At 36.1% G+C, this 12680-nt stretch overlaps 1 protein-coding gene across 1 annotated transcript in view; it reads right to left on the reverse strand.

Moving 5' to 3' along the window:
• LOC102861862 (la-related protein 4B-like) overlaps window positions 1-12680 on the reverse strand; it is a gene marked incomplete at its 3' end in the record, with an annotated part of 98118 nt that overhangs the window by 9972 nt on the left and 75466 nt on the right. The window contains exon 12 of the mRNA XM_006887692.1: window positions 8604-8649. Coding sequence (XP_006887754.1) covers window positions 8604-8649 — 46 coding nt within the window. The remainder of the gene's footprint in view (window positions 1-8603; window positions 8650-12680) is intronic.

The following is a 12680-nucleotide window of genomic DNA, read 5'->3' on the forward strand; positions in this document are numbered from 1 at the left end:
TCAAAAGGAATTGGCATATACAGAAGAATTTAATGAAATAACATATGAGCAAGAGCCTATGGTGATGAAGAAGTTCAAGCTGCTTTGAAGGAAATAGCAAAAAATAAGGCCCCAGGAATAGATGATATACCAATTGATGTATTTCAACTAACAGATGCTGCCCTGGATGTGTATATTATTACATTATGTAAATCCATTGAATAATCTGGAATGTATGAAATCAGAAAGCAAGATCAAGAAAAATGGCTAAACAGAAAAATTAGTATCAGTCATTATGTTCAGTCTCCCATTTAAGATGTTTCAGACCTCTGGAAGAAAGGTAAGCCCCATTCCACTGGAGGTAGTTGGCAGTTCCATGGACCATCTGATGGACTGCTGAGACCTGAAGCTTACATGTACTATACAAAATCCACTGCCTGCTTCTCTATGTACCAGTATTTACTGTCACGTATTTATGTTTTATGAGTAAAAGCCTCTAGAAAGAAATGTACTGAAGATTCTTTGCCCCAGATACTTGTACTACTGAAAAAACAAAAACAAGAAACCAGAAAGTTTTACTATCAACATGAGAAATAATGAAAATGTGTTTACTTGAGATATTCATGAAAGTCTTGACATATTCATGACTGTAGGCTTAAGTCTACATTCTACCTTTCCTGGGAGTAAGCTGTAAGGTCATATAAAAAGGCCAAGAATGATGGTGGTTGTCATTAGGTGCCATTAAGTTTACTAAAATTCATACTAACAATATAGTGAACATAGTGAACGATAGGAACGTTCCTCCATCCTATGCCATTTTCACAATCTCTTACAAGCTGAGTTCAAGGTTACATGTTCGTATGTTTTGAGTCATCTCCTTAAAACCTCAATAAAAAATTCAAAGTAAAAAAGAAAAACCAAAATTCAGTCTCTTGATTAGAGGTTACCAGAAACAGAAAAAGAACATAAGTTAGATTAATGCTATTATTTTTTTAAAACTTGGGAATGGTCTATTACTTTGACTAGGAACTATCATTCTCATAAGGTTCACTGTCAGGGGATGAATTGCTCCCCAACAATATGTGTTAATTTAGCTACATAAACCAAGCAAAAGGTAAAAGAGAGAAATAAGGACCTTAGTGCTATCAAAAAAGAAGAACCAGGAGTAGATCATACATTAAGATCTATGTTTATTATTAAAGTGTGAGAGAATAATTTAGTTTGTTAAAGTACTCTACCTGTGGTATCTATTACAGCAGAAATAGACAACTAAGACTTTGGTACTAGGAGTGGGGTGCTGCTCTACTAGATAGTCACTATGTGCAGCAGTTTTGGAACTGAACAGTTTTGAGGTGCCTAACAGTCCAACAGTCCATATTTGTTCTCATTCCCAAGAAAGGTGATCCAGGAGAATATGAAAACTACTGAATATGAAATGTAAGCAAAATACTACTGAAAATAATTTTTAAAAGGCCATAACCATACATAGATAGTGAACTCCCAGAAGTTCAAGCTGGGCTTAAAAGAGCTCAATGTCACTGCTGATGTCAGATGGATCCTTACTGAAAGCAGGTCATACCAGAAGGCAGTCTTTGTGTTTTGTCAACAATATGTAAAGGCATTTAACTGTGTGTGGATTATAACAAATTGTGGCTAACACTAAGAAGAGTGGGAACCCTAAAACATTTAATTATGCTCATGTGAAACCTATACACAGACCTGGAAGGTGTCCAAACAGAAAAAGGGAACCGATGCAACAACTGTGGAAGGCAGTATGGCGCTTTCTCAAAAAGGTGCAAATAGAGATACCATTTGACCCAGCAATTCCACTACTGGAAATATATCCCAAAGAGACCATAACTGACATCCAAGCAGATATGCACACCCATGTTTATCGCGGCTTTGTTCACAATAGCAAGGAGTTGGAAACAATCCAGGTGCCCATCAACAAACAAATGGATAGAGAAGCTGTGGCATATTCACACAATGGAATACTATGCTGCATTGAAAAATAAGGAACTCATGCAATATTATTCAAAATGGGTGAGCCTGGAGGACATTATGCTGAGTGAAATATCTCAGTCGCAAAAGGACAAATATTGCATGGTGCCACTGCTGTAAAATGGGACTGATATCAGGGTTGGGGTAAGACTGAGAAAAACTGGATAAATTGTGTATACTGCACTGAAACAGATGAGGGAGAGAATAATTTAAAAGCGATGTATGATAGGGTATTATAGTTATCACAAGAGTCCACAATTAAGGTTGTATAGTGGAATGTACTTGAGGCAGTGGGAGGGGTGCGGGACTGTGTACCAGGGAGAGAGTGTTTATTTTACTTTTCAAAGAGAGGAGCGAACTGAGGTTGGGAGGAAGGGCTGGATGGGGAGAGAAGTGCAGCAATGAATGAATGGAAATCCAAATTCTCTGTAAATGTTCATTAAAATTATTAAAAAAAAACAAACCAAAAACAAAAAACCCAACCAACTCAATAGAGTGGAAAAAAAAGAAAAAGGGAACGCTGCATGGTTTAAAATGAAAAAGGTGTGTGTCAGGGCTATATCCTTTTAAGACCTATCCAGTCTGTATGCTGAACAAATCACAAGATAAGCTGGACTTTAAGAAGAATGAATAGCAGCATCAGAGCTGGAGGAAGACCTATCAATTACTTAAGTTATGCAAATGACACAACCTTGTTTGCTCAAAGTGAGCAGCACTGGAACACCACTTGCTACTTAAGATCAAAGACTTCAGTATGGATTAAAAATAAGATCAAAGCCTTCATTGTGGATTCCATCTTAGTATCAAGAAATAAATCCACATCCCTTGACCAACAGGCAACAAACATGACAGATGCAAATAAGAAAGTTGTCAATGTCATGTTGCTTGCATGCAGTCGACACCCTTGGTATGAGCAGTCAAGATATCAAGACATGCTTTGCACTGGGAAAATCTGCTGCCAATTACTTCTCCAATGTGCTCATGAGAAATATCCGTTTAGAGACATTTAACATACACCTAATTCAAGCCATGGTCTTTTCAATTACTTCATATGCATTTGAAAGCAGCACAATGAATAAATATGACAGAATCATCATTCATGTCTTTGAGTTGTGCTGATAAAGAAGAGTATGCTGAATACTCCACTGACTGACAAAAGAACAAATGTATCTTGGAGAAGTTAACAACCAAAATGCTTCTTAGAGGGAAGGATGATGAAGCTTTGTCTCATTTATTTTGGGAATGCTGTCAGGAAAGGCCAGTCCTTGGATAAAGACATCATGCTTGGAAAGGAAAATGTTATTCAAAGAGAAGAAGACCCTCAACAAGACAGAGTGACCCTAACAATGGGTTTGAGTGTATCAGAGATGATGAAGATATGGCAAAGATTAGGGCAAGGTTCAGATCCACTGTTCATAGGGCCACACTATGAGTTGTAGTTAACTTGATGGCACCTAATACCAACAACATATCCTACCTGAATTTTGAGACTAAGTCAAGAATAGATTTGATGCATTGAACATTAATGATTGCAAAGCACAAAAGACAGGAAAGAAAAGACTAAAACAGATGTCAGAAGAACTAGCTCTTGAACAGAGATGCTAAAAGCACAAGTTAAAATAAAAAGCTAAATGGATTTCAAAGAGCAGCTAGAGAAGACAAAGCAATGTATGGTAACAAAATGTCCAACGTCTTGAAGTTAGAAAACCAATACCCAAAAAGAAATTGACAATTTTTAAACAATTCTGTGGGCAAAGTTCTGCAGCATGCACCATCAAAAGATGATACAGAATATAAAGAATAATCCCTGTAAGAAAAAGAAATGGTCAGTGCTCACTTCAGGAGGTTGCATTGATTATGAACCAATAGCCCTGCAGAAAGAAGTTCAGGCTGCACTTGAAGAAGTGGTGAAAAATAAGGCAGCAGGAATTAATTGAATACTAAGTGAAGTATTTCAGCAAGTAAATATAGCTCTGGATGTGGACATCTGTCAATGTGAATGAAAACTAACTGATGAAACAACTGAAGATCTATGTGTGTCTACCCATTCCAAACACAGGTGATCTAACAGAATGTGGAAATTATTCTAACAATATCATTAATGTCATATGAACACATATCTCTGAAAAGAATTAAAAAATAGCTAAAGCAAATGCATCAACAAGGAACTACCAGAAGTTCAATTCAGAAGTGGCCATGGAACATGCCTATCACTACTGATGTCAGATGCAACACGCCTATCAGTTGACAATAACAGAAAGAGGTTTATACCTATTTTTCAACTATGCAAAACACCAGACTGTGTGGCTTGCCATACATTATGAATAATATGGAGAAGAATGTTATGTTCCGTAAAATTTAACTGTGCTCATGTGAAATTGGTACACAGACCAAGAAACAGTCTTTTAGACAGGAGATACGGCATAGTTTACTATCAGAAAAATGTCTGTCAGGGTTGTCACCAAACTTATTAAACTGTATGTTGAGCAAATAATTCAAGAAGCTAGACTGTAAGTAGAAAGAGCTATCAATCAGGATTGGAGGAAGACTCATCAACAACTCATGCAAGTGGAATACTCCTCCTTGCAGAAAATGAAGACTTGTTGATAGCCTTCAATATGGATTACAATGCAAAATTAAGAAAACAAACAGCCTAACAACTGGACAAATAAGAACATGAAGAATAGAGAAAAAGTTGTCAATAATTTCACTTTATCTGAATAAAGTTTTTGAGCTGGGAAACTTCTGACGCAGGAGAAACAAAGAGAGAAAGCCTTCTCCCAGAATCAGCACCATAAATATGGACATCTAGCTTCTAAAATTGAAAGAGAATAATTTTTTGTTTATTAAAGTCATTCTCTTGTGGTATCTCTGTGTTTATAGCAGTACTTAAAAACCAAGGAGCTCTAGTGGTGTAGAATGTAGGAAGAATTGCGCTGCTAACCCAAAAGTCATACCTCCCTTGTTGTTCATATCCACCAATGGTTCCAAAGAAGAAAGATGGGCAATCTCCTCCCACGTGATTTACAGCCTCAGAAACCCAGGACAAGGTGAGATATGAGTCAGGCCTGACTTGGTAGCAAGGAGAGAGATAAAACTAAAACATACACTTAAATCTGAAAGAACCAGCTTTCCCCAGGAATTAATATCACCATTACTCTATAAGTAAACTGCAGAAGAAATACAGCAAAACTCAAGTGAAAGTAGATTAAAGGAATCAAAATTCCATTGTATACTCTAGGCATCTATTCTTATTTCTCTATTTTGAACACAAAATACTCAAAATAATCCAATGAAATTTCAATTATGCACTTATACTATGCTCTTAAATAATTTCAATGCATCTCTAATTTTAAACATCTGTACATTTTTGCGGTAAAAACTAGTTTTCCAAAGACAAGAAAAAAAATTTAACAAATCATGACTTGTATGGAGAGGCAGAAACTGCTTAAATTTACTACATACAAAATGACAGAGAGTTTCATTCTTAACATTAAATATTTTTCCTAGGATTTTAATGGCTTTAGGAAGAAGTGTGACAGCTACTCCTGGTTCTATGTGGTAGATATGCTCATGTGCAATTGCTCGTATACTTATGTTACTGATCTAGACATTTTTGATGTTATTAAATAAAGTTTAATAAATTAAATGAAGCTATTGACTGAACAGAGGGAATAAAGCAAGGTTTAAAATCAGGAAAGTTGTGTGTCAGTTGTATCCTTTTTGTTCACAGGAATCTATATACTGAGCAAATCCTTAAAGAGCTGGACATGCATGAAGCAAATTGTGAAGAATGTGGCACTGGGATTGAAGGAAGACTCATCAACAAGCTGCATCATGCAGATGATATAACCCTGCTTACAGAGTATCAGAGACTATAGTCTTCAATATGGATTATATTTCAACACCAAAAAAACAAAAAATCCTCACCACTGGACTAAGGTATCATCATGATAGAAGCAGAAACGATTGAAATTTGTCAATAATTTGATTTTACTTGGAAATACAATTAACATCTATGGTAAAAAGTCAAGAAAGAAAAAAAAATGTCTTGCGTTGGAGAAAGCTACAGTTAAAGATGTCTCCAAAGTGCTAAAGAGCAAAGATGCCAGTTTAAAGATTAAGGTGCATCCGGAGCCAAGAAAGGGCAACCCCTGCCCCCCTGAAAAATTTAACAGGCTTATTTATAATTGTTACAAAGTTGAACTGCTGAAACTTGCTCAGGAAAAATTTTTTTTTCTGACTTTCAGTAATGCTTTATATTGCCATTTTAGAAATCCACACACAAATGAAAATGGAAAAACTGCCAATTCCCTGATTTCTGCCCCATGTTTCCATTCACAATCATATACTTAGGTACCTTTTGACTCCATGGAAAAAAATTATCAAATGTTCAAGAACTACCAGTAACAGGAAGAAGAGGTGTGTTTTTTTTTTTTTTTTAAAGGAAGAAATGTTTCCCATGCTGGTGTATTCTTAAGCACATTCTCCATGTATGTGGCATGCTAGCTGGATGTCTTTTGGTATAATTGTTACACGTTTGGCACGGATGGCACACAGGTTGGTGTCTTCAACGAGGCCAACCAGATAGGCCTCACTTGCCTCCTGGAAAAGCACCAACAGCTGCGCTCTGAAAGCACAGATCGGTTTTGAAGTCCTGAGCAATTTCTCGAACCAGACACTGTAAGGGAAGTTTTCAAATCAGGAATTCAGTGGACTTCTGATTAACGCCTGATTTCAAGGAGTATCACAGTACCAGGCCTGAAGCAATGTGGTTTCTTCACAAGAAAGCCTATTTTTTAATTATACTTGAAAGTTGGATAATGAATGACAAAAGAATTTATCAATGCCTTTGAGTTGTGAAATAAGAAGAGAACATTGAATATTTCATAGATTGCCAAAAGAACAAACTAATATTATCTTGGAGGAAATGCATATAGGATCCTTTAGAGGCAGGAATGGTGAAACCTCATCTCATGTACTTTGGGCATGCTATCAGGAGGGACCAGTCTTTGGAAATAGATATGCTGCGAAAGGTGGAGGGTGAAAGAAGGAAAGGAAGACCTTTAACCTGACTGGTTGACACAGTGACTGAAACAATGGCTTTGGGCATATAATGAGGCTGTGAGGATAGTGTAGGTTAAGCTAGTTCACATACGCGGTTCATGAGGTTGTTACGAGTTAAAGTTGACTCAAGAGCACCTAACAAGAAGACTCATACATGAAAGCATAAAATCTGTAATATGAATCATACTCCTCAGTTTTCGAGTGATTACATAGATGAATACTCTGTTGTTAGTACCGTGGAGTCGAGCACAACTCATAGTGACCCTGTGAACAAAAGATCTGAACCCTGTACTATCCTGTACCATCCTCATACTTCCTGACACACAAGAGCCCATTGCAGCAGACAACGTGCCAATCCATTTAATTTTGAGTCTTCCTCTCCTTTGACAACCTGCCACCCATCCCAGCATTATGTCCTTCTCCAAGAAATAGCCCCTCCTAGCAACATTCCCAAAGCATGTGAGGTGAAGCCTGATCAGTCCTGCCTCCAAAAAGCACTCTGGCTGCACCCTCTCCAAGACATATCTGTTCCTTCTCATGGCCATCAATTAGACAAGGAGACCCCCCTCCCATGACCCAGAAATGTCAATATGAAAGAATGTGGTAGAATGTAGCTTAGTGACCAATGGGGTTAAATTCATGTCAAGTACCCCAACAATGCTTGTAATGTTTCCTAACAGATTATTCCGACATTAGTCTTGTTAGTCTAAATACTTACAAGATTTTACAATTCCAACTGGAATAAACTAATACACTATCTTACTGTTAAGGATAAAGTTACAATTAATAGACAACTGAGTTTACTAAATATTCATTCACTACTCATTTGTGTTTTCCAAGTTCTCAATGAAGAAAATCTATCTTCTGAAATGAGATACACAAACACAATGGAAGAGTACTGGGCCAAGAGCTTTATCAAGGTTTTTGTTTTTCTAGTTCAAGTGTGGAATTCTACATCCACAAACCCACAAAACAGACTTTCTTAAATATCTTCAATCACACTGTTAATTTCCATTTTGTTTCGAATATTGTCTCATCATCGCATCATGAAGGTTCCATGTCAAATCCCATTAAAGCCCAGGAAAAATATCCTATGAGAAACTTCGTATGATCAACCCAAGCAAAAGTGACCATCTCCCATTTATTTATGATTGACATTTGTCCTTACTGTATATAGCAGAAAGCTATACTATTCACAGCAGATACATGACAAAAATATTTTTTAATAAAAACCTCATGATTCTAGTTATTTAAAATTATACTGCATTGTATGTCACAGAAAAAGAACTCTTTTGGGCATGGATAATATAGTGCAACATAGTTCTTTGTTGAATGTATTTTAACAACAATCAGGAAACTAGTAAAAAATTATTTCTAAAAATCTTACATGTCCCTGCTACATGATGAAAACTGTTACTACTTAGCAGAAACCATTTTAAAAGGAAAATTCTTAATCATATGTCTTAACCTTAATTAAATTAATTAACTTTCATGTTTGTTCCATATAAATTATATTTTAAAGCTGTGTAAAAATGACATATGCTTTATGAACTCACTGTAAACTTTTCCTCCCTTTTCTTCCGATAGCCAAAGGAATTTTTCCTAGGATGGGGGGGAAAAAAAAATAAATTTTTTGCTACTTGGAAATTTTTTCCCATTAAGTATAATATATGCACACATACATGGCAAAGAAAATGATCAATTCAATCTTTGTAATGTTGTGTTCTTTAAAAGAAGACTTTTGATTTCCTAAAATCATAACCTTAAGAAGCATAAGTAAACAAAACAAAAATCATTATTATCAAAGAATAACGCTGATGATGTCTATTTAGGTTAGACAGAAAAAGAAAAGTATTTAAATGAAAGTATCAACTCAATGGCTATTTAGAATTTTTGTTAAGACATGATGATGAAATGGAGAATTTGACCAAACCACATCTAGAATCTAGAAAGGAGCCAATGGAAATTCTAGAACTACAAAAACACAGTATCTGCAATTAAAATCACAATTAGATAGGTTATAATAAAAGAGTAAAGTTAGACTAAAGTAGGAATGGCATCCACTTCCTAAATAACATGCCTCCACAGTAAAGTTAGGTAAAGTTTAGTCAAGAAAAATATAGGACATATAGCTGAATCTGAATTTCAGAGAAACAAGTAGATTTTTAGTAAAGGATGTCCCTTAACAGAATTTTCAAAAGATGTAATAAAATCCTGAAGTCCATGGAATGATTTTGAAACAAAATAATTATGAACCTATAATTCCATTTCTAGTAAAAATATCTTTCAAAAAGAGTGAAGGTTGAATAATAAAGATAAAAACGTCACTTAAGTGTATATGTGAAGACTGGTTAACTGCCAAAATGTTTTGTTACATGTTGTTGATGACCTTCCAGTTGAATACGACTCATAGCAACCCTATGAACAAAAGGCCTGATAGCCCCTCTATAACTATTGACATTTATCAAAGTTCATAGAATTTCTGGAGGCATGTTATTTAGGAAGTGAATGCCATTCCTACTTCAAATTTGTTACAGATATGTATTTGCGAAATAAAAAAATAAGAGCAAATAAAGGCAGTATTTTAGATAAATATCAACTGTTGATCTGAAATTCAGAATTAACGGAGCAAACTGTACTTAATCTGGCAAACCTAGACATTGCTGAAAAGAAGATTAGTTCTGTAGAAAATATCCAGACCAAAGCATAGAGAGCAAGGGAATAAACAAACAAATAAATAAAAGGGAGTTTTAGAAACATTTGAGACATGGTGTAAAGGTCTAAACCAAACAAATATGGAGTGGTAGAAGAGGACAGCAATTTAGGTCCAGAAAAATATTTAAAGCGATAAAGGCTGAGACAGCAGCCCTGGTGGTTATGGAATGGTTAAATAAACTATTGGCAGCAAATAGAAAAAGTTGGCGGTTTGAACCCACTCCATAGCCCTTTGAGAGAAAGGCGTGGTGATCTATTTCCAGAAACATTTCACCCAAAAACACCAAATGAGGAAATTTTACTCTGCCACATGGACCTCTATGAGTTGAAATAGACTCAATGGCATCCAACAATTATGGCTGGGAAATTTCCAAATCTGATTTAGCACTTTAGGACTCAAACAAAGACAGGATTATTACAATAATTATTCAATTAAAATGACAAGATAAAAAATATAATATGACAAAGATGGGTAACTACAAGTTATCCACATCCTTATTTGCTTACCATAAAAATTTAAACCTCAAAATAATCTACTCTATGCTCTCTCTCAGCCTTTGTCCTTATACTACAACTTCAATGGACATTAGGGTTTCTAAACACCAAGAATTTTCTATGCCTACTTTGTAACCTGGGATAGGTATTCTAAATTTTAACAGACAAAATTACACCCATCTGCAAGACCTGATAGATACTGGGAGTGATCAGAATATAAAATATATGCTTTAAGATTTCTAAAAAAAAAAAAAATTCTAAAAGATACATGCTTATTAAGTGGCTACTTGTATCAAGCACTGAGGAACAAAAGATGGTTAAAATACTTTTCACTGAACACCAGGGGCTTAAGTTGGTCTGAAATTCACCTATTAATTTCAATTTTTAGTCAGTTATCTCTTTGCCATTTTAATATGAACACCTGCCCAAAGCTTTTTATTATATAAACAGAAGCTGAGAAATCACCTTAAATAGGGATGTTTTGTGGATCTTTCAGTATCTGCACTAAATAGAGATGACATACAAAGGCCCAGACTAGTCTCTCTAGGAATACAATGCAAATCTTGAGGCTATGTGGAGCAAAGCTCTGTACTCTGTTTAGGAAACAACTATCCTTTTGAGAAACTGCTCCTGGCTTTTTATTGCATAAGCCTTGAAGAGACTAGGCACCTAGCTATGGGACATCAAATGACTAGAATGTTATCTTGAATTTGTCATTAAGTCATAAAACTAAGGAAATAAAGGAATTTGTCACCACAAAGAAACAGTTCTTATATGAGTTCAAACAGGTCTAAAAGATTTAAGAACAGATAGCTCAGACTCGTGATATTAGCTCAGTCCTGCCAAATTGTTTACTTGGTGTCAATCTACATCAATGATCTCACCAAGAGTCTTTATATGTGAGTGAAGAGAGAACAAAAAAAGTCTAGATCCAATTACAGATGGTTATGCACAATATCCTCTACTACAACCCAATCAGGAGTACTCTTTAAAAAAAAAAAAAAAACCCAAACAAAACAATGTTGTTAATATATGCTGGTGTCTGTTATTGAGTCTGATATGGCTGAAGGTATTACACACTGATTTGCAAACAGGAGAACTAAAAACATGGCTTAATGTGAGACTTGGAAAGGAAAAGACTGATAGCAAGGGAATCATGAGGAGCCATATATATGTTTGGCTGGACCTCTTGGAATGGTCAAATAAATTTTTATTGCAAGGGACTGACTGCCTGTCAAAAGGCATCATCTTATGTATATATATATACTATTATGAACCTCTCCAGAGTACTAATGAGCAACAATGTCTGGAGACCAAGGTGCACCCAATCCAGGGCATGGTCTTTACAATTACTTGCTATGCATCAGAGAGCAGGACAATGACTAGTGATGATAGGAGAACTGATGCCTCTGAGCTGTGGTGCTGGAGAAGAATACTGAATATACCATAGGCTGCTAGGAGAACAAACAGGTTTATCCTGGAGAGGGTAAAACCAAGCTGCTCCTCGTAGGCAAGACTTTTAAAACTCCACCTCACACACTTTGGGCATGTTGCCAGGAGGGCCCAGTAACTGGAGAAGGACATTATGTTTGAAAGGGTGGAGGGACAGCATAAGAGAGGAAGACCGACAGTGAGAATGGTTCAGGACAGGACAGGGTTCAGAGCTGCTGTACACAGGGTTACTGTAAGTCACAGGTAACCCAGGTACGTAGTACTCATGACTTTCATGAGTCTGAAGCTATGTGTGCACTCAACAATGTGGACTTCCTCTACCAAGGTTAAACTATCACTACTGAGTAGTGTCTAACCTATTGACAACAGAAACTAAGAAGCTAAATACTGGCCATTCTCCATTTCTTGACCATCAAAGTCAGTGCAGTAAATTCAAGTCCATGGAACCCATTGGTTTATCATGTAACATACCATATATGCATATAACGGAATATTCGGTTGCAAAGTGATGCTGGGCATTAACACTCTCCATGATTTAGAAGATGAAGAGTATGCTCTGAGTCAGTGACCATAATGTGGTGCCACAGACAGGAAACATGGTTCCAGGAATCAGAGGTAAAAGTGGAAATAGTTCTTCACTATCACATACCTGGTCTTTAGCAGAATTTAAATTTTTTTTCCCCCCTACAACTTCGAATTCAACTATTTCAATCCTTCTCCATAAAAAAAAAGTTGCAGTAGGTAATGAAATAGTCATTTAATCCACAGCATGTTGTGCTGCTAATCAAAAGGCTATGTATCCACACTGGTTCACACCCACCAGCAGCTACTCAGGAGAAAGAAGCACAGACTCTTCCTGTTAACATTTATAATGTCAGAAACCAAATATGAAGGCTCACTATATGTAGAAGTGGATTTGGTGGTAGAGAATAAGTGTGAAAGGATTCTCTGGGATGCTTTTTTGTAATTCT

The sequence above is a fragment of the Elephantulus edwardii genome, unplaced genomic scaffold, assembly GCF_000299155.1.
Source record: "Elephantulus edwardii isolate Elephantulus edwardi_28Jun2011 unplaced genomic scaffold, EleEdw1.0 scaffold00060, whole genome shotgun sequence".
Taxonomy (NCBI): Eukaryota; Metazoa; Chordata; class Mammalia; order Macroscelidea; family Macroscelididae; genus Elephantulus; species Elephantulus edwardii.